The sequence below is a fragment of the Hibiscus syriacus genome, unplaced genomic scaffold (assembly GCF_006381635.1).
Source record: "Hibiscus syriacus cultivar Baekdansim isolate YM2019G1 unplaced genomic scaffold, ASM638163v2 tig00111095_pilon, whole genome shotgun sequence".
Lineage (NCBI taxonomy): Eukaryota > Viridiplantae > Streptophyta > Magnoliopsida > Malvales > Malvaceae > Hibiscus > Hibiscus syriacus.
Window position 1 is genome coordinate 3,494,043 of NW_024062980.1, and position 23,529 is coordinate 3,517,571.

General features: G+C 33.5%; 1 protein-coding gene and 1 long non-coding RNA gene across 2 annotated transcripts; both read left to right on the plus strand.

The window, feature by feature from the left end:
• The first annotated feature begins 201 nt into the window (after window positions 1–201).
• LOC120152625 lies at window positions 202–19,808 on the plus strand. Its single transcript, XR_005518692.1, has 3 exons — window positions 202–212; window positions 7,379–8,097; window positions 19,798–19,808. It is a non-coding gene; the product is annotated as an uncharacterized LOC120152625 (long non-coding RNA).
• Window positions 2,151–7,514, plus strand: LOC120152624 (RNA-binding protein with multiple splicing 2-like). Its single transcript, XM_039164816.1, has 9 exons — window positions 2,151–2,313; window positions 2,784–2,963; window positions 3,064–3,139; window positions 4,325–4,451; window positions 4,569–4,689; window positions 5,993–6,084; window positions 6,199–6,268; window positions 6,370–6,452; window positions 7,140–7,514. Exons 1-9 carry the CDS (start codon window positions 2,173–2,175, stop codon window positions 7,234–7,236), a joined length of 987 nt encoding a protein of 328 aa, XP_039020747.1. The 5' UTR covers window positions 2,151–2,172; the 3' UTR covers window positions 7,237–7,514.
• Window positions 19,809–23,529: the final 3,721 nt, after the last annotated feature.

Genomic DNA, 23,529 nt, shown 5'->3' on the forward strand with positions numbered 1-23,529 from the left:
ATTTTAGTCCTATTTATATTAGTATTTTATATGTTTAAATATTTAGATTTTAGCTATTAATTATTTGTATTATTCGTTTTGGTCATCATACTATGTTTCTGTTTGCTTCATTTTTTATACAATATTAGTTCATATTTCGTTTTAGTAACTATTTGTTCATTAAAATGTTGTATATTTTTAGGTATAACATTAAATAAATGTTGTTATTTTATGTTGTAAATATTTTCTTTGTCATTTGAAATCATATTTGTTTCTGTTTTATTTCCTTATTTATTAATATTATTCAAATGTTTTTCAAAAACACCGATTTGTAGAATGAGCGTGGAAAGCTTCACTTGGTCGAAGTGATGCGATCCGATACGTCATTTTAACAAAATGGGAACTTGAAATAAATCAACTTTATTTTGTTAATTAATTCATCTCGTATTTTAAATCGAATATTGATATGCATGTTTCTCTAGATAACAATTTATTTTATTTCACACAAATGTTTATTGTCAATTTATATTCGATTCACATTTTTTACATAGTCGAAGGTAGAATATTCTTTTACTAATGAGAAATGGTTGAAATAGCTTTCTCGACGAAGGATTGCAAATTTCAAGATTTCTTATTGAGTTAAAGGATTTTCTTTAAATAGTTAATTCGAAGCAAGTTAATTATATTTCAATAATTGGATTATATTTTAACTATATATTCGATTAATGATTTCCACCATTTACAACAATGTGTAAGCGACACAGTGCCAATTTTGGGCGTTGTGGGGGTGCTAACCCTTCCCCACACGTAACCGATTCCCGAATACTTTTAAATCGAATCTTTGGTAAACGCAGACCAATTTTTTTTCTAAAAAAAAAATTTCTTAAAATTATTTTAAAAAGACTTTCTAGGTATTCGACCTACCTAACCCAAAGGTGGATGACAAATCCTTTCAATTTAATTCCAATTAATCCAAGATCCTCAATTCTTCCAAATAAAATTCATAATTATTTTTTTAAACTTAATAATTATTTTCAAAAAAAAATGGTTATGACAATGGTAACTTGGATCGACATGAATCTCCGGCAACCTGACTATATTTCGAGGGTGGCTACCGATTGGGATATCTTTTTTCGGCTCGATGGTTTGGTGCCTTTGGACTCGACGAAACAAATTACTTGGTCACCCCCCGGGACGGATGGCTGAAACTGAATACGGATGGTGCTCGTCGGACGTGTTCTGACTTGGCCGCTTGTGGTGGAGTGATCCGCAATCAACGAGCTGAATGGGTTTGTGGGTTTCTCGCGAAGCAATGAAGTATGTTCGGTTATTGATGTGGAGTTATGGGGGCTTTATATGGGGCTGCATATTGCATGGGAAAGAAATCTACGTAGAATTATTGTCGAGTAGGATAATAAAAATGCCCTTGCTGTTCTTCATCGGCAACTGGAGGTTGATGGCATATCACCTATGGTTCCGCATATCCATGAGTTGGTGCAACGAGATTGGTGCTTGCAGTTCAATTATACTCGGCGTGAAGGTAACAGACTTGCTGATGGATTAGCGCTCCTGGCCTGGAGCATGCATGGTCCTGGTCACATGTTTATGGAGTCGCCAGCAGAAGCATTGGAGGCCTATAACGGGGAGAAACCGATAGCTCTTTGTATGTTTAGGAGTTTTACTTCCTTTATATTAAAAAAATATATATATATATATATAAATGGAGTGGTACAGAGCTTTAGTTGGTTTTAACATATATAAAAGTATAAAAATCAATATAATAATATTAATTATTTTTAAATAATGATTTTTAATAATTTTTCGATTAAATTGTTACTTATTATCGTATAACACTAGTTTAACATAAATTTAATTAATAATATAAAAATTTATATATTTTTTAATATTATATATAAATTTTCATTTAATAAAATATTTTCTATTAAATAATAATCTCAATAATAATACAATTAATTATAATCTCAATAAAGTCAGAAAAATATTAAATCCATTTAGTTTTCCATAAATATTTTCATTCAATAGTCTATTTTTTTCCCTTGAAAAAAATAGCTATAAATGGTTTTTTTTAAGGAAAGAATTTTTATTAGTTATATGAATCATCAGTTCTTCCTCTATCCGTCCTCTAGTCTTGGTTTAGGGTTTCAGGAGTCTACTTTCTATTCAGCCCTTCACATGGCGGGTGCCGGAATCCATCCTTATCACCAGCAATGGCCTCCGGTCCAAGCTCCTCCTCCACCACCGGCCACTGTTTCGGCCGCGCCTCCGCCGGCTCCTCCTGTTCACCATCCTCCACCTGCTCCCTCTCATGACGAGGTCAACTCTCTCTCTCACTAGATTTACTCCAGTTCCATTGAATTTTCCTTTTCAAGCCTTAGATTTCAGCATGAATTGCAAGTTTGATGGTAACCGAACCCTAATGTTCTATGTTTGAAATTTTAGCATAAATAACTAATATAGTAGGTCTTTTCTCCAGCTTAGCTTTGTTTAGTCCATTGATTAGCTCCATGAAGTATTTGTTTATAGGTAAATATAGATATTCGAATTTCATTTTGCACTTGTTTTTTCTTTCCCAAAAATAAGAATCAGTTAAATTAATTTAATAACTGACAGCATATATTTCATGATTTGAATGTATATTACGACAGTTTAGTTACTTGTTCCTGTTTTGGTGAATCCATTGCTTTTTTAGCAAATAAGCTAAAATAAGCTGAAGTATTGAAGTAAGGTATTTGAATTTTCCGTGGATATTATAAAATTAATGGAAATATTTGTGCTGGATTTAGGTTCGGACCATCTTTATTACCGGTCTTCCTGAAAATGTCAAAGAGAGAGAGCTGCAGAATTTACTGAGATGGCTTCCAGGTTTTGAAGCTTCGCAAGTGAACTACAAGGGAGAAAAGCCTATGGGTTTTGCTCTCTTCTCAAATGCACGATTTGCAGTTGCTGCTAAGGATGCCCTTCAGGTATTATAGATTTATTTAATTGGCATTTTTTATTTTACTCATCTGAGGTATCTCACCTTTTTTCAAAGTACTGACTGGGTTTGATTCGGATGTGTGCTAGGAAATGGTTTTTGATGCCGAGTCAAAGTCCCTTTTACACATAGAGATGGCAAAGAAAAATCTATTTGTTAAAAGAGGTATGTTTTCATTTTAACACTTTGTTCAATGCCAGAGTGAAAAAGACTTTACATTGTTATAAAGAAATTCACAGACAGATGGTGTGTTAAACTGGAAATAAATTAATGCATAACGCATAATTTGGTTAGAAGTGATCATGATGTTTGAAAGACAATTATATGATGGTTCTAAGTAGACGAGCACTGTGAAAAGAGATATTTAGCAGCTAAATTTTGGTTGAATGTGGCTAAAATATTGTCTAAAGTTTTTCTTTAAACCATCAATTTTAGATGTCCACTCTTGGTATTATACCAATATATGTAATCTGGAGTGTTAAATTTCATACAATAATGAGAAACAGGAATGTTAAAAGGAAGTGAACTAACAATGATATTTGTTGGCATTATGATGTAATGATCATATGTGATTTCTTTGTAGCTTATTCATCGAGTAGAGGCTTCAACAAAGTGGAATATTTGTTTTGAGGCAGCCATCCCCTTTTGGAAACATTAATTCAGAAGTTGAAAAACTTCCATTTACTAATGTGGCAATTGATAAAATGTCTCTGTTTTCCATTCCTGTCCTCTTTTCGTTGTTTCACATATGGCAATACAAACAAAGTGATATCGTGAGTTTGACAAAAAAGAACTCAAATTTTGTAACTTTTGGACCAAATAGTAGTTCTTCAGTTGTCACTCTAAATTTTCAATGGGCTCTTTTTTTTAATTTTTTTTATTAAGGTGGTTACAGTTTGAAGTTTCCATTGAAGAGTTATAGTATCTTCTTCTAAGTTGATTTATACCCTCGGGAATATGATTCTCAGTTGACTATTCCAGGATTCCAGCTTATTATCTTGATGAGCATGAATGGTTCCTTTTCCTTTTTTTTTTCTGAAGTGCCATAAGTTCCCAATGCTTGTTGACTACTAAATAATTATTTGATTCCAATTTCTTGTAAATTGTTCATATTTTCAAAGTCTTAAGTATAAATCGTGGAACATCCTTCTACCTCGGGAAACCTTTAAGACACAATCAAGTCTTTTGGTCATGCACCACTTTATGTGGTTGTAATGTATTTGAGTGGGTCTGTGGAAGTTGTAAGTGGGTGAGGAGGGAAACATAGTGATATGATATTGTGATAAAAATAAAATGTAAGTTCTTCCATGATCAAGAGCCTATATTTGTTTTGTGATATTTATTCCACAGGAATAGTAACGGATTCTGATGCATATGATCAAAGCAAACGGTTGAGAACTGGTGGCAATTATTCCCACAGTCCTTATTCAACTCCTCCTCCATTTCATACTCCTTCACCTGTTTGGGGACCACATGGGTAAGAAGCTATGCCAGGATGTGGGTTGTATACTGCTACTATCAAGTCTGCCTGGTAGTATAAAATTTCATTTATATTTACAATGTTTCTTGTTAAAGTTGAGCTTTATTTGCATAGGTATATGGCTCCAACTCCTCCACCTCCTCCATATGATCCGTATGGATGTTATCCTGTTGCTCCAGTTCCGATGCCAACTCCGGCAACTGTACCAGCTCCAAGCAGTTATGTGCCAATTCAGGTAATTTCTATATCTAACATGCCATTTTCTCTTCTCGATTAGATTTTGTATCAATTTTTATTAGCAATTTTCCCCTCTAAATTATTGAAATAGTGGGTTATTAAGATTAATTAATAACGATTAACTTTAATATAATATACATTGATTGCAATGAACTTGTGCTAAAAACTTGCCTTTCTGTACACTGGAGATACGACCCAAGTCCAATGTTTTTATGGATAGTTGTCAATAAACAGGTGTTATTTTGTTAGCATCTTATGAGGCGCTGTTCATTGTTCCTGAGAAACTTAAATGCAGCATCCATCATGTGTTGTATACTTGTATTTCCTGGAAGTAAATGAAAACTACTTATATATATAATTTTAACCATTGCAGATTATCAAATGAACACTTAAAATCATCGAAAATACTTTTATCTAACCTGTTCTCTTTATGACTTTATAGCAGTTGTAAAGTTAGACTTTCCTTGTTTAGGGAGATTTTACTTTTGTTCTTGTCCTGCAGTCATCTGTGGTTAAGATTTTCATATGTTTGTTTGGTATGTTATACATGTAACATGTCCAAGCACAAATGAGTACAATACTTTCTCTGTGTTCTATTTATCTTTCCATTATGCACATGCATGTGTGTGTTTTAAATCTTATTCTTTTGAATATAACTCTTTTCTATCATCATTACTTAATATGTTTTGATGATAGACTAAGGAATATTTTTCATCTAAGATATTTTATTGGGTTGTAAGCTTAGCATTTTGCAAGGTTTAGATTTTTTATTCTTTGGTTTTTGACAAACAAGGATGAATGAGTTTCTTCAAATGCTGTGTGCTAGCTCCTTTTGGAACTCTTCTAACCTGAAAGCCTTTCCTCTTTGTAGCCATGAATTTGATGCCCTTACCTTTCAACCTTCCATTTCTGATGTTTTAGCTGGGAAAGATGGGGAGTAAATCCCACTCTGGCTGTAAAAATCACATTAGTAAATCTGTGTACTGTGTAAATCAAGTCCATGTTCTGCAATTTTCTAGAGAATTTCTAACGGAGTAACATGCCTGAGGTCTTAAGCAATTACCTTGGCTACTGTGTGATAGCTTTTGATTCTATATTAGAGTTGTTTTTACTAGAAGAGGACATTTCTTCTGGCTGTTTGATTCTTTCAAGTTTCTGTTCCTTGTTATAACCAGTTTACTTTTTTTCTAGAGTTTGACATGTGATAATGATTTGTTTTTCTTTCTCTATTATTGTACATCCAGTAGCCTAGTAAATTTCAGAGGTTCTCCATTTGTTTTTAATGATATTTTTGTTGGCAGAATACCAAAGATAACCCTCCTTGCAATACCTTATTTATTGGCAATCTTGGAGAGAATATTAATGAGGAAGAATTAAGGGGCCTATTCAGCGTGTAAGAATGAGTTAGCCACCGGCTGGTTTTCGAGTTGTTTTATTTCTTATTTGAGTTTTGGGCCGTTTGTTGATGACAGCTTTTATTTATTTCGTACTTCTGCTTTACATGCAGTCAACCTGGTTTTAAGCAAATGAAGATCTTGAAACAAGAGAGGCATACTGTTTGCTTTATAGAGTTTGAAGTAAGTTCTTTATCTGCTTGGATGCAAACAGTTATCTGCTGGATGAAACTTTCTTGGTGTTTTTTTTCATACGCCTAAGAGTTTTTTTCGCCAACTTGCAGGATGTGAGTACTGCAACCAATGTGCACCACAATTTACAGGGTGCTGTGATCCCCAGTTCTGGTTCTGTTGGCATGCGAATACAGTATCCTTTTTGTATCTTGTTGTCGCTTTACTGTGTTAAGTGTTCTTGCTTTCTTCTTTCTATTGTTATGTCAACTGGTGCATATGGTTGGTGCTTTATTCGTGTGCTATTTCATGTGTTTGAGTCTTGATTCTTCTTGTATGTTACGGTTCTGACATGTTTTCTACCTAACGGTCACCCCTTCTTGCTTCTTGATCTTAACATAGGGGTGGGGGTAAAATTCTTTAATTTCTCTCTAGCCTGGGATTGAGCTAGGGTTTGGAGGGGGAAAACGAAGTTTCTTTCTTTTTTGGGTGGGTGGGTTGCAATTCTTAAGTTTGGAAACTGATAACCATGATAGTTTTTATGTTTCTTTCTAGTCTTGATAGTTTTTATCTTTCTAATTTTATCTAAGCAAGTTCTCGAGAATGCAGAACATTTTAAAAATGTTGAACGCAAAAGGATGAAATTGGGAAAATAGAGGGCCATATCAAAATAAGTGACAAAAGTAAAAGTTTCCATGCGTCTAAAACAAGAATATAGGACAAGCCAAGGGGACTTAATTGCACTCGCTAGTCCCACCTGTCTCCATAACTTTGTAATCAATGTTTTTTTTTTTGGGTTATGTTATTAGCTTTACATGTTCAATCCATAACTTTATTATAAATGCTTCTGTGAGCAATGTTTTCTTTCTTGACTTTGTAATAGATATTCAAAGAATCCTTTTGGTAAAAGGAAGGACTCTGGTCATCTTGTTGCTTCCCCCAGTGCAAATGGGCCTCCACCAGCTATTACTTACCAGTAGATCATGTGGATTTTCTCTGTTTTCTGTTGTCCGACAATATATGCTAGGATGCATCCATTTCATCATCAACATCAGCATTAGCATCTCTTCTCGTGTGTTTGAATTTGCATGGTGGTATCATGAAGTGCACCATTTGTTAAAGTTGTCATTTTGCCTAAGACATGCATTTATATGCAGCATATTTTATGCCAGCTTAACTTTATAGGTTAAGATAAATATGATATTTGTAGAAGTAGCGCATTCCCTACAGTTTTGGTTAATTTGTGTGTTATTCCACCTCATGTTGAACATTAACCAAACCATGGTGTTGGACTACTGTTGTTTTATATTAGGTTAAACTGCATCACACAGCATGCAGTCATGCACATTACAGTACTAACATGACATTCAAAGATGATCCTCAGTTTCATTTAATAGCACTAGTTCGATTCAAAGATGCAGCACACCATTCCATTTTTCATTCTCTACATGAAATTTGTAGAACTGTTTCCATATCCATAGGCACTATCTGTTCTTGTCAACTGCAAACAAGATTGCCATGCTTTTAACATATTAGGGAGTATTTAAAGCAATCTAACTACATCACATTACGATCCTGGGAATTTAAAGAAATGTAGGGAAGTATAACATTTCTCATTTATCACGAGGAAGTATCATAAATATTGCCATTAGCATTAGACACCATTTATTCAGTGAAGTAGAAGGAGGTTGATCATTTTTTTAAGGGGTAGGGTATTAGGATCATAATTTAAGTAATAGGAAGATGTATGTGGATGTGATTTATATGCAGGATAAGCTACTTTGCTCGAGGTGAATGGTGCTTAAGCTGATAATTTGGCACAGGTAAACTTTTTAGTTGTAGTCACAGGTAAAGGTTCAAATTCTGCTTGTTTGTGATTGCTCTTAGTGCATAATTTTATTGATTGACGCTGTTTTGGAAGTCCTTTTTTTTTACTTGGTATGATATTTGATTCACACTCCCTGGAAATGAAGTAAAATGTAATATTTGATAAGTGACGAAGGCAGTAGGTTTAAGTGAAATATTTTTTTAGAAAAATAAATAAGATAATAATTAGATGGGTCAAACCCAAATAAGCATTAATCTTCATTTGCAGTTGTCCAAATTGTCGTACCAAATTGCCCTAAAAAACATTGAAATTGGGATCTGCTGAGGTGATGCAATTAGATTTGCGTATATAGGTCCAAATTGTCGTACCAAAATCCCCTTGATATATTAAACTCATTTAGATGGAAAAATTAAAAGCTAGGAAACAATTATATAACAAATTAATAGTTGTAGACAAGCATATGTATGATCAAATTATTCGTTTTAAGTTTGGAATTTTTTTTGAAGAGAATTTGGATAAATATAAAGAAATATAAATATGGTTTATGATTTATTTTTCAAATTGAAATGAAATGAAATTATATTAATAAAAATATAAAAAATATACTTTGCTTAGGAAAGAAATAAAATTATTTTTGTTAGTTTTAAATTTGAGAAACAAATTATTTTGATGTGTCAAGCTAGCTGTAGGAAATTTTTTTGATGCAAATAGAACCATTAGTTTTATTGAAAGGAGAAAATATTTAAAAGTATAATGAAATTTGTAAACTAAACATATAATTAAAAACCTTTTCCGGTCATTGACATAATATAATAGTTTCTCAAGAAAAGATTAAATTATAATACGAGAATAAATTAATGTGAGACTACTAACAATGGCAAATCAAAATTGAGCGTTGCCAAAATGCTATTTACTCGTGCAATCCGTGTATTTAAGTTTAATTTGAGGGTCAAAAATAGTGAAGACCAAATAGGGTGTCAAATAAGAAGCATCTTGATCAATTGTGGTAATGTGATTTTTTTTAAATCAATAGCATCAACCAAATAAGCAAAAATGTTATAGGATAATGTGTCATAAAAATGGAATTATTAAAAACTAAAAATACAAAGAAAAGATAAATATGTAATATAAGAAAATAGATGAGAAATAAAGATTACATAGTCTGGTACTGTCACCGGTTAAACAAAATAAAAATAAAAAAAGTGATGACATTTTGGGTTTAGAGAGAAAAATAAAGTAATTTTTTATTTGAAATTGAGTCTATTTTTTTAATTATATCTACCCTTAACCTTAAATACTTTTAATTTCATTAAATTGTCTGTAATTACAATTAAGCAAACAAATATACATATAAGTCTTTGCGAGTATTACTAGTAATAACTGTATTTCGTTGCGATTATTGGGTAATACTGTTCAGAGTACACAATTGTAGGAGCTGTTGGAGTTGAGTAAAACTTGGGAAGACTTTAATTTGAAGCTTAAAACACTCATCCAATTTGTTCATCTATGAATTGTATGCTTCATAAGTAGTAATTTTATTTATTTTTTTGGTACATTAAACGAGTTGTACAACAACAACAACAACAAAACTCTATTCCCATATGCAATGGAGTAAGAGGGAGGTAGGGTAGTAGGCTGCCCCCAACGCATGGTTGAGAGCAGCTTCCGTGGAAGACCTCCGACAGTCAAAAATTAAAATAAAGATAAAATACAATGCATGTATAAAGAAATACATAGTTGAATAGTTTTCATATGCAGTCTTCATATGCGCGTTTGTAATGGGAAGTACACCCTGCAAATAAATCCCTGCGTAAAAAATCTTTGTATATAGACAGAACCGTAAGACCCGACTAAACTTAAAAAGAGAAAACATGAAGAGAAGGATACACAGTAGTCAACGTTAGCAAGCTACGAGAGGGAATGAAGTCCAATGGGATAAAACCTAAACTAAGGTAACACTACTCTGCTATCTTAGTTATAAGCCTTCATAAATTCAAATGACAGAAACGTATAAAAAGTAGAAGTCATGGAAAATTACTATAAATGCATTAAAAGAAGACAGAGATGACACACCCTATAGACGTGACCCGCACTACTCTACTACTCTGGTCTTAGGCGATTTGACCAAACTGACATCGTTTAATCAAATATCTCCCTTTTTAACACCGTTTGACATATATTTCCCGAAGTAGCACCCTTTCGGTTGAGGTGGCGAAAGACGCATCCTCAGGGACGCGCTTTACCTGATTTTACGCTGAGTTGGATGCCACGTGTGAAAGGCGCATCCCCAGGGACGCGCCTTTCATTAAATGTCTTAAATGCCCATTCGATTTTCCCCCAACTACCTCTCCTCCTCCCCCTATATAAATCCCCTCAACCTCCCCTCATTCTTTATACCAAAATATTCTCCTCTCTTATATAACTCAAATTCTCCAAATCTTTGAGTTTTAATTTTCTTATTAGTGGTAAGAAATTTATTTTTTCAGTTAGTATTTTTTTTAAAATAGTTATTATATTTTATATTAATATAATTATATAAATATTATTTTTTATTAAAATAATATTTATATAATTATTATTTATTTAAATTTATTAATTAATTATTTTTTGTGCTAATTATTTTTTTGTCTACAGTTATAATGGAAAGTGAAATGTTGTTATGATTGGATGCTGACCATATCTCCAGACATTTTAGTGATATGGTAATATTTTTTTATAATTAATGTTAATATTTATTGTTATGTTTAATTTAAATTTATTATGAATTTATATTAATTTTAATTTTTTATAATGCATATTATTTAGGATACTGATCGTATTTTAGAGACATTTATTAAAAATTCACGTATACCGACACCGGAATGTATTTTGCCATATTTGGCTTCTGTCGGGTTCGAATATATTGTAACAATTATTGGCGGTTGCAAACTCGAACATGTCCTAATTTCTGCATTGATTGAGAGGTGGAGAGGCTACAATTACATTGGAGGATGTCTCTATGCATCTAGGGCTTCCTGTCGACGGAAATATGATGTGTGGTATGGCGGATGATGATTGGCAGTCAATGTGCATGGATTATCTTGGAGCTGCTCCGCTAGAGTTTAATGGAGTTAAAATAGCTTTATCTTGGTTGAAAGCTAATTTTGAGGTTTTAAATGAAAATGCTTCAGAGGATCAAGCAAAGGCATGTGCTCGGGAATATATTCTACGAATAATTGGAGGAATATTGATGCCCGATAAATCTCGCAACCAGGTGCATTGTATGTGGTTGCGGCATCTGATCGATTTTGATAAAACTGGAAGAGATAGTTGGGGCGATGCAGTTTTGGCATTTCTATTTAGAGAAATGTATCGGGCGACGAATTATAAGAAAACTGCTATCGGTGGATGTCTCCTGCTTCTGCAATCATGGGCGTGGTTCCACATGCCTTTCTTATGCCCGATCGTGAATGAACCATACGTATTCCCCTTATTGCTGAGGTAATTTTCGAACTAAATTTTGATTTAAATATTTTTAATTAAATAGGGTGATATTTAGTTTATATTATATTTCATAGGTGGTCGATGAAAAGAAAGAACCATAGAAGTATACCTACTGGTTAGAGGAAATTCGTCTACTTATTGATACAAAAGCTGGGTCTGAGGTATGTTTTTACACCTGTTTAAATATTAATATTTTAATTTAAAATGCTGGATATAATTAGAATATTTTATTTATTTGAATTGTATATTTATATTTCAGTTTCAATGGATACCTTATGTGAGCGATGAAGTGAAGGCTTACATCCCACCCCACCTTGGTGGGTCATTAGAGGTTTGGATATCGGTTATACCTCTTATATGTTATGTTATTATTGAGTGACATCCAGTTGATCTCATGCTCCGTCAGTATAGTTGTACGCAATATATTCCTGGAGCACCTAGGAATTTAGACGACGTGCATAACATAGATAGACGAGGAAAGAAAGAGGTTAACTGGGTGGTGAGACACAGAGATTGGATTGCGCTTTGGGAGAACCAGTATGCACAGTTGGCCCCTCGACAATATTACGCTGAAACTGGTCATATGGTTACGGATAACTATATGGACTGATTTAATGAAAATGGGAAGTTTCTACTTTCGGCGGAAGCACGAGGGGTTAGCATTCCTAGGCGCCGAGAAAGACGTCAACCGTCTCAATATCATCGTCCCCCGACACGTGGACGGAGAGAAGACGCTACCGGTTCTGCATCAGTCCTACCACAACATCCTTATCCACCGATGCCACAGTGTTACATGCTCAACCCTCCACTTCAGATTCCATCTCCTCAGGGGTATATGCCAAGCCCACCAGTTTATATGTCATCTCCGCAGGGTTACATGCCTAGCCCGCAGGGTTTTATATCATATGGAGGTGCATATACGGCTATGTTTAATGATCCAGCATATGGTTCATATGCATCTTATTTGGCTGGTGGTGCTTCTCCACAGACACTTCAATCTCCATCTGGATCGTAGACATCGATGCCAATGTTTCCACAGTTTTCACAGTTCCCGGGGAGCGGTGGGATTGTTACTAACACTTCTCCAGGGTTGTTATTTTGTACAGGCCCTTCAGCCCCTTCAGCAACATCTACGCCAAATAAAGAAAATGTCGATGATGATGATAGTGAAGATGAAGAGACTGAAGAACAAGTTCCACGAAGAAATCCTTCGCGAAATAGACAACCACTGCCATGTGGAACTCATTTGAGAAGACGACATCGGTGATCCAGTTGTATTTTAATGTTATTTAAATAGTTATATTTCAGAAATTTATGTAATTTGGTTATGTTATTTAAATGTTTCATGGTTGTTACTGTCAATATTTTTAATGTTATTTTTTATTCAAATTTAACATTAAATGTTTAATTAATGTTTTTAAAATACAAATTATAGTATTCGAAATTTAAAATTAAAATACAAATAATATTATTCGAAATTTAAATTTAAAATATAAATTATAGTATTTGAAATTTAACATTAAATTCAACTTAATATTCCAATTGTATTCGAAATTAAAAGTTATATTCCAATTATAGTTCACAGTACTTAAATTGAAATTAAATTTATCCATACATATGATTTTATCATTAACATATATATTAAAACGTATACATTAAAATCAACTTATCACTTCACATTTATTCTTAAAAACATGTCGATGCTCATTCCATACAATTTCAATGTCACAATCAACTTATCACTTCACATTTATTCAATTTATCCATAACATTTTATCTAATTTATTCAAACTTCACATAACGTTTTAATTTAAGTTATGAACTTAAATTATCTATATGTATAATTTTATCCTTAACTTGCTGAACTTCCAAAAGAAGTTAAATTTTGGTTATAATTTACCTAATTTCACCATCCATCTATAGTTCCCCGGGAACGCGCTTTAAAGTCCCCTAAGAAATAGTAGGTATTGATATGAATAGTTCCCGGGGGACATAAGTGACATAATAGGGCAATGATAACATATTCTCTGACAAAATAATGGAAGGCACACCCCCGGGAACGCGCCTTCACGTGAATAGTACCCCGGTTATAGACACTATTATATGCAACATATTATAAACTTTCAAAACAAACTTCAGTTCAAAAGATTTGAAATTCTCAAACTCTAAATTTCTCAAAAATCTCAATCCTCTATTCTCTGAAAATGAGTCGTTTTTCTGTTGTTGTTTTGTATGATGGAGAAATTAAAGAAGCTGAAGAGGGGGTTGTTTTTTAGTCAGATCATTATATCCCCTTAACCTTGAAGAGAAACATCACTCTTGAGGAGTTAATCACAAAAATTTCGTTAAAGATTCGTGTAGCAGGCCAGAGAATACTATCTTCACTTCAGTACAGATTTCCTACTGAACTTTTTCCGCTCACGTATACATCATTTCAGCTTTCAAACGATTATAATGTTTCTATGATGGTTGATGCTCATATGGGAAGTTCACAATCTCTTATTGAAATGTATGCCACTTTTATTGAGGTTCATGCTTCTCATGGTCTCTCATATTCCTCTTACTCAGTTCAGTCCCGAGTTGATCGATCTAACACAGAGAAATATGTCTACTACTGCGTCCAACGTGACAACGGATGTCAATGGATGGTTCGTATATCAAAGAGGAAGAGGAAGAACAACTTATGGGAACTAACCAGATACAACGGTCCTCATACGTGTTGTGAAAGAGGTATAAACCAGGATCATCCCAACTTGGAATCCAACATTATTTGCCAAGCAATCATGCCCATTGTGAAGCAAAGCTCTCATATAGCTGTTGCAGTGTTGATTTCTGCTATACAGTCACAATATGGGTACACCGTCTCATATAAAAAAGCTTGGTTGGTAAAACAGAATGCTATTTGCAAACTTCATGGCGAATGGGATTCATCTTACAACGAGCTGCTCAGTTGGTTTCATGTTGGGCAAAGACTCAATCCCGGGACAATTGCTGAGTTCAAAACTCAACATCATTTCATGAATGATCGAGTGGTTCGCGATCGCTGTCAATTCTACCGTATCTTTTGGACTTACCCTCAGTGTATTAATGCAGTCAAGTACTGTAAACCAGTTGTCCAAATTGATGATACTTTCTTGTATGGGAAATACAAGCAAGTTTTATTATTGGTTGTGGTCCAAGATGGAGACTGCAATATTCTTCATGCTGCGTTTTCCCTCGTTCAAGGAGAAGACACTGAGTCTTGGGTTTTTTTCCTTAAAAATTTACGTTTACATGTTGTCACCAGGGAACGAGTATGCATTATTTCAAACCGAGGAGCCGGGATAAAAGCAGCAATAGACTCTTTGGGTACAATGTTTAGACCTCCACATGTTCAACATCGTTATTGTGTCTGTCATATTGCTGCAAACTATTACGGAAAACACAAGAAGAACGATGAACGTCAATTAGTCGTGTTGATGGGTATGTTACTTTTCCCCAATTTTTCTATCATTTTCGTATTACTTATTTATACTTCATATTAACTATTACATATTCCTAATGGCTTAGGTTACGAACTCTTAACTCAAAGGTTTGAGTTGATGCTACAAGAGTTGTTTGGAAAAAATAAGAAAAGGTGAGAGTACATTATAGACATCAGCAAAGAAATGTGGACAAATGCGTATGACGGGGGGTATCGCTATGGTCATATGACAACAAACTTGGCTGAAGCAATAAATTCAACCTTAAAGGGGACGCACCATTTACCAGTCACGGCATTGGTCAAAATGACTTATTTTCGTTTGGGTCAACTCTTTGCAAAGCTCGGTAGACAAGCTCTTACTTGGATGCAAAACGGTCATATTTACCACCCAAGACTAGTAGCTGATTTACAGAAAAAAGTGGCTGCATCAAATGGGATGTTGGTTACAAATTTTTCTCGCACCCATGAATTATTTCGTGTAACTGAAATGCCACGTCCGTTGCAATGGATTGAAGTTAACTCTTTCAGAGTTAATCTGCATGAGAGGTGGTGCGATTGTAGTTTCTTTCAAGCACTCAAATATCCACGCTCTCATGTCATTGCAGCTTGCTCACATTCGCATTTGGACTACAAAAATTATGTTGATGCCGTATACTAACTTTCACAAGTATTCAAGGTATATGAATTTGAGATTCAAACTTGGCTTACAATTGTACCAGATCCATTGCTATTGAGGGACTCAGGTCGTCCAAAATCTACTAGAATACATTGTGATATGGATATTCGGGAGAAGTCAACAAAACAAAAACGATGTGGGCATTGTAGAAACATCGGACACAATAGAAAAAATGTCCAGCTCTATTATCATCACATAACCGTTAACCCTTATGTAACCTAATATTCTATTTAAATGAATGTTTTTGTTTCTAATATTTAAATGTAATTGCATTTTCTATAATTTCTCAATGTATAATAATAACATATTAAATGTGTAATTATACTAATTTTATTAACTTATGCATCAATATTTTGGTTAAATAATAATAACAGATGACTAGATTGATAATATTTAAATAATTAAGTGATAAAATTAATAGATCGATAATCAAAATAAAAAATAATAATATAACCATACGTGTAATATAATAATTTTATACATTTTTCATATAACTACAATAAAATAAAAACTAGTTTTCATCTATTGTTCTATCCGATTAATGTGGATAATACACTCCACCTTTAACACACATTAAAAAAATACATTCGATAATTATTAAATTATAACCGAAACAATTTACATAATATATTACTAATTTATAATAACAATAAAAATAAAATTTTTATTATTAAAAAAAATACCACCGTGGCAACTGAATCAGCAAAACCCCGTGAAGGTGCGTCCCTGGGGATGCGCCTCACGTGGCATCCAACTCAGCGTAAAATCAGGTAAAGCGCGTCCCCGGGGATGCGCCTTTCGCCACCTCAGCCGAAAGGGTGCCACTTCGGGAAATATAGATCAAATGGTGCTAAAAAGGGAGATATTCAGTTAAACGGTGTCAGTTTAGTTAAATCGCCCTGGTCTTAAGTCTCCATAATTTCCAATTAGAGGTCATGTCCTCGGTAACGGCTAAATCCTTCAAATCAGATCTCAAGCAGTCTTCCCACTTCCGCCTTGGTCGTCCTCTCTTTCTGGCACCGTCGACTGTAATCGACTCTACCCTCTTGATCGCATCCGATGGTTGTCGCCTAAGGACATGCCAAAACCACCGTAGTCTTCCCTCCCTCAATTTTTCGGATACAGACACCACCCCCAATGACATCCTAATAGCAGAGTTTGGTGTCCTGTCCCACAGAGTCTTACCACATGCCCATCGAAGCATTCTCATTTCTGCGGCCTACATCCTCCTTACGTGATCCTTCTTGATTGCTCAACATTCTGATATATACAACAGCGCTGGTCTAAGCATGTACTATCAACACTAAGAAAATAAATTGTTGTAAAACGAAAACATTAGTATTCACTAATAAGCAATAATCAAATTGTATAAAAAAATGGATATTGTACTATGGTAGAAGTAATTCTTTCCTAAATAATTCCGTTTGAATTATTGTAATCTCGAGAGTAGATGTTGTCGTCAAAATTAATACAATTTTCTAGATTTTGTACACCGAAGTGAGGAAGTGGAACTTCATATATTGCTCCCTTTGACAGTAATTTTTATTTGAGAAAATAATAATATAAAAAATTAAATAAATCATTACCCCTTAATGTATGTCATTTGTATCGAGTTGTCCCTTAAAATTTTTTTTTTGATATTTTGCTCCTAAAGTTTAAATCATTACATTATTTGTCCCAATTCGTTAAATCCCATTAAAAAATTAGAGTAAATTACATCTTTGGTCACTCAATTATTCTCACGATTTAATTTTGATAATCTGATTATTTCTTTTTTCAAAATATCACTAAATTCAACTTATGGTTAGCATTAAACAAATTCATTAAAAAAATCATTTAACCATCGCTTCTGCTAATCATGGCTCGCTCTCGACGTTAGCTTCTTTTTGTCCCTCTCTTTTAAACAACGCTGAAGCTTCTATCCTCCACATCCTCTCGCGTCTACTGCCTCACAGCTACAGCTCCCAGCCTCCAAATCAAGCAGGAAGCCTAGGAATTCGCTCTTCAGGGTTCGCTTTTGTTCTGATTCAAACGATGTTTGTAGGTCTAAATCCACGATTGAATTTTTGGAGAAGGGAGCCGAATCAGAGTCTGGGTCTGCCTTGAAAGCACCGATGGCAATTGTGTGGACTTACCCCAGGCCAGAGGATTTGGTTTCGGAAATTATAAGTTATTTTGCGGTCCGAGTTTGTTTAGTTGATGTGGAATTGCAGGAAAAGAGGGGGCGTTAAAGTGATTTTTTTTCTATTTAAAATTGTTAAATTTTTTCTGAGTTTTTATTCGTTTGTCCCCTTCCATGCTATTGATTTTGAAAACATGGCTATGTTGCGTGTGTGAGTGTACTATAATATGACACGTAAAAATGTACAAGTATATACAATCAAACAATTAATATAGTAGTGAGTGAGTATCATCTCCACATAGATTGGAGGAACTTCAAGTTAACTTTTACACTTAATTATAATTAACTATGAATAAATATATGGTGATATTAAAATTTGATGGAATGTTGTGGCAAAATTAAATGTGTGAAAATGGAATGCTATGGTAATGTGACAAGTATAGAGTGTGAAATCTTGTGGCAATAATAGAGTAACAAGTCAAGAATGCTAAGGCAAATTAAATTGTGAATCTAGAAATGAATAAGATAATCTAACAACCTCACACAATCAAGCAACAATGAGGATAATTAGTAGGGTCACTAAGGAATCCTAAGACTTGTCTTCTGGAATGGTTCAAGCTTTTCATGCATATACTGCTCGACAGAGTTTGCTAAAAGTGTTCATAGGCTATTTCTAGTAAGAAAATTGATAGTGAAAATACTACGACAATACCTTTCAACGTAAATTATAGAAAAATACTATCGACTAAGTACTACTCCTTTTAATCGTTGAAATCCTCTCCTTATCTCTAAAGTGGATTAGGGCTTTGTAATTAGCTAGGCCTCATTGCTCACGTTGATCTCACCTAACTCTCTCGAATATTAGGTATCACACTTAGGAAAAGGCTACTCTCTTAAGCTCTTATAATCCTAAGTAAACAAATACAATTAGCAAAACAAATATATAACATAAAAATATAAACCATTCATTTCCACAAACACTTAATCATCTAAATTAAACCCACACCAAATAAGGTTACTTCATGATGGGGTATAAATCATCCAAAATAACAATTTGTTCCATTACAAACCCACAAATAAAATGAAATGAAAACAAAAAGGTAAGAGGGACCTCCCAAACATGTGAGTTGCTGTGAGCTTCCTTAGACCACCATGAACCACCTTAGCAAGCTAGCTTCCCTCAAAGGCCTAGCTTGCTATCCCGTTGAAGCCTGGCTATGGAGGACACCACAAAAGAATATGAAAAGGGAAGAAAAATGAAAGCTTTTTGTAGCCGTCTTTCTCTCTTGCTTATCTCACCCTTTTCTCAAAATGACTCTCCTTTAATTGTAGGACATCCTTATCTAATTATACTAAGGAATGTCCTAAGGTTTTGTGCCAAAATTCCCTTTGTACCCTAGGTATCGTTCCCTTCACGTGAAGGGGTATGCAAGGTTGGCAGTGGTCCTCGTATGGGCAACTGGCAGAAGGGATCACGTGCAGGCTAGACAACTGGCTCATTCATAAAAATATCTTCAGCTCTTTTGTCCTTTTTTATGCCTAGAAATGTTGTCCACAATGCTACAACATTCTTTCAATGCTTCCTCGCTCAATATGCTACAACGAATCTCCTTACTCTCATTTTGCTTTAATCACCTGCACATCATCAACAAAACACAACCTTTCCCATTAACCAACTCCAATTCACAAAATAAAACATTGCAATAATACAACTCTACCACATGCAACTATATGATCCTAAATGCATCTATATGTACCTAAATGTGCCTTAAGACAATAAATAACCTAAACAAAAAGGCACAGAATATAACCTTTTTTACGGGGTTATCACACTCTCAAACTTAAGTTATTGTTTGTCCTCAAGAAATGAATAATAATCAACAAAAGAATGCTATAGAAAATTTTAGATCAAGACAGTTGCATGGTTTAAATTTCAGCCCTCATAAATGTATTGGCTTCAACATGCTAGACAAGTGAAGATTTTAAGAATATTACCATAGGACAAGGTCTTTTGCATGTGTGTGCGTAATTGTATCCAATCTATGCTTGGTAAAGTTAGAAAAGTTCTAAGGAAGTTCACTATTCTACCATAGCATATATTCAACCTTTAAGCATTAATAAATTACTCCCATTTCCTTAAGATTTAATTTTAATTTATTTTTTTCACTGTTACTAGGGGAGTCAACCTATCAGAACTACTTTCCTAGTCTTGATAATGAAGTGGAAAAAACACCCCATTGCCTAGCCTATTGAGCAAAGTCATCACGTGACTACTTTCATTCACTCATATGCTATAGCTACCATTTATTCAAGGGGGTTTCTAGGCACTGCTATAGCAAATAGGAGTGTTCCTCTACGGTTATGTCGAAGCATTTATTCGCAATTAACACATTTAGCTGCACATAGGAGTTTAAATTAGGCATTTACGTTCATTCACCATCAAGTTATGCTAAGGCATTCAATCGTTTTTTTTTCATAAAAAATCTAACATTCCTAAGCATAGAGAGCATACAATCGTGAATCAGTTAAAGCACAAACAACCAAGTCATAGAATAAATCCTATCCATCTCAACAGTCTTGTACATTCAGTTCAAAATAGCCATAAAAAATATTTTTTCATCATCAGATATCATCAAATTATTCCACTAATTAACTGTCTCAAAGTCATAAAAAAATACTATAGCAAAAGCTATTAACTATTATGAATACATATGACAACTATTAACGTTACCTCCCCCAAACTTGAAGGATGCAATATCCTCAATGCATGGAAACAAAATAAAAATTAAACTATATGCAATTAAATGTCCTCTAATGTAATATGTCTTATGCCTCATTATTATTAATAAAATAGTTTTAATATTAAGAAAAGTATACTTTGGGAGTAATTTATCAATCAAACTAGGAGCATATGCACTTGAATCTTTAGGGGACAAAGTGCATACATATTATTTTTGATAAGTTATTAAATATAGTTTAATATATTAAGAGAAAAAGAAGAAAATTAGCAAATATGCATACCAATTTTATTAAAAAAAATAAGTATTAAGTTTTTTGGACTCCCATTTTTAAACGCTTGAATTCGCCACTCAATTAAACTTTTTTTTTTAATTTTTAGTATTAGGGTTTGATGGTTGAATGAGATTTGTAAGATAAAAAATAAATTGAATTTGAGGAAATAAATATTTGTTTATGTTTATTTTTAAATTTATTATTGTTTGATTTGTGTTTGTTTAAAATTTTAAAGTTAGATACATGTCTATTTTTTTATATAGATACATTTTATTTATTTTTAAAATTATGTGTATTCATTTTTGTTTGTTTAAGTCACAACATTAAACAAATATGTTCATGTTCATAAATATATAACTAAATAGGTTTGTGATTTTTCTTCTTCTTTTTTAACCTATATTTTCTCTCAATATTTTTGTTTTGTCTTCCTCATCCTCTTCCTCTTTGATTTTTGTTTAACCGGCGTCGAAACCAATCATAATGTTGGTTTTCAACCGCTTGTAATTATTTGTTCTCTTGTTTTTTTTTCATATTATGTCCTATGTTTTTCTTTTCTCTTGAGTTTTTTTAATTTTGAATAAGAATCTTTATCTTTTTGACATGTTTTCTCTTCTCATGTGGCACGAGCCTTATGGATTTTGGTATGCTTTTTCACATACATTTGTAGTAATTTTGGTGTTCGCACATAAACTCTTGCGACATTTGTTTTTAATTAGTTTGTCAATGGTCAAGTATTGTCAGATCTTCTCTTTGATAAAATATTGTTTGTTGATATAATCACAATTGTGTAGCGAAACAACTTGCTAGATAGTTTGAGTCACTTACTACTAATTAACACTTCGTAAAACGTCTCGTCCGACAGAAAAAAAAGTTATATGAAGGTTACCAGATATATTTGATTTAATATAATTGTCATTCTCAATAGTTTATCCTTCATCAAACACTATGACCGCTGGAGGAACTCTAACAGTGCCATTAAGAAACTTGTCAAACCGATGACTGTGAAGGGTGAGCAAAATGTGTTATTTCCATATCAAAAAAATTATTCCATGTTACAACAAATTCACTTTTTTGTTAGTGAAAGACCTTGTGTGTTTTGATGAGAGAGGAACACCAGATGACTCGATATCTCTGCTTCCATGAACAAAACTTCCTTGACCAGAGAAAAAGAAGGAAGCCCCAAAGAAAAATGATGAATGGACCTTAACCGACAAGGTGACGTAGCTTTGATACCATATCCGATGAATGACGACAGGAACAAAGAAGAGGAAGAGTTTGAGTACAACAATTGGTCATAAACGATTTGCAATTCTCACTACTTAAAACATTTAATGTTAAATGGTCATAAACGATTTTTAAAGATTTACACCTTCATTAAAATAGTTCCAATGCTTAAATATTTTTCAATGGTCTGGTGAGACCAAAATAAGGCGAATCAGGATTAAATTCTAGTCCATAATTGAGATCCGAAACAAAATCGTTAAGCTTAAAGAACTTTTGGATTGAAATTTGGCACGTTTGCCAAGTGGCAATTGAACCACCTCCACTTTAATTGTTTTTCTCAAAATTAATTATTTTCTTTGTATTTGTTAATTTTCAAAATAAATTAGGGTAAATTATATCAATGGTCACTAATGTTTGAGGAAGTTTTCATTTTTCCCACTGAAGTTTCAAAAGTATCAAATTAGTCACTAACATTTTTTATTTGTAACAAAATGTCACAAACGTTATCGATTTGTAACAAATGGCCACTCCACCGTTATCTTTGTTAAATTGATGATGCGGTACCATTCATGAAAAGGTTAATATTTTGTTTTACCCCTAAAGTATTGCTAAAACATCAAATAGGTCCTTAAACAATGATTTTATATTTAATTTATCACAAAAGCTTTCCAATTTCCAGTTTTCCTAAACACCCCATCATCTCAATTATATTCTAACCACTTTTCTTACAAAATGAAAACCACACTTAAACAAACTCTCGTTTGTCGTTAAATATTCTAACCACTTTCCTTACAAAATAAGAACCATCCTAAAAGCATTATCTTTTACATAAAAATTAATTGAATATATGGCTTTAAATACTCATGTATTTGTCTTTAATGGATAAACTCCTTTTTTCTATATAGTGTGGTTTTCATTTTATAAGGAAGATGGTACGAATATAGTTCTGGTGGTGTGGTGGTTGAAAAAAAACTATATATTAGAAAACTTTTGAGAAAAATTAGCTACAAAATCATTGTTTATGTAACGCCCTGATTTTCGAGGTAGAGTTCGGGCTAACCCGAGTGAGAGAGTAAATAAACCCATTAGGCTTGCAGGAAGCTCTTGTTCAAATATGGAGTGATTTGGGCTTGGATTGCCCATTGTAGATTAAAATGGTAATTTTGAAATTAGGATAAATGAGGAATGACCAAAAGAGCAATTAACCCTAAACTATTTTGAACGTTGATTTCCCATTAAAGAGGATGATGTAGGCATGCAACTTTCCTCTTTTTCTTCATCATTCTTTGTCTTTTTCCTATTCTTCTTTTTCTCCATTTTCTCTCAAGTTGAAGCTATCAAAGGGAACATTTTTATGGTTCAATCTTCCTAGTACGAATTTATGAAGGTAGGATTTAAAATCCTCCTCCTTAGAGCTTCAAATTAAGCTGAAAACCTTAGAGTTTAGCCATGGTTAGGTTTAAGT

What these genes read in the sequence shown, in the direction of transcription:
- LOC120152624 (XM_039164816.1), top strand. Translation starts at nt 2,173, where the DNA reads ATGGCGGGTGCCGGAATCCATCCTTATCACCAGCAATGGCCTCCGGTC. An exon ending in CTGCTAAGGATGCCCTTCAG is followed by an intron (nt 2,964 to 3,063) that starts GTATTATAGATT and finishes GATGTGTGCTAG; the next exon opens with GAAATGGTTTTTGATGCCGA. An exon ending in AAATCTATTTGTTAAAAGAG is followed by an intron (nt 3,140 to 4,324) that starts GTATGTTTTCAT and finishes TTTATTCCACAG; the next exon opens with GAATAGTAACGGATTCTGAT.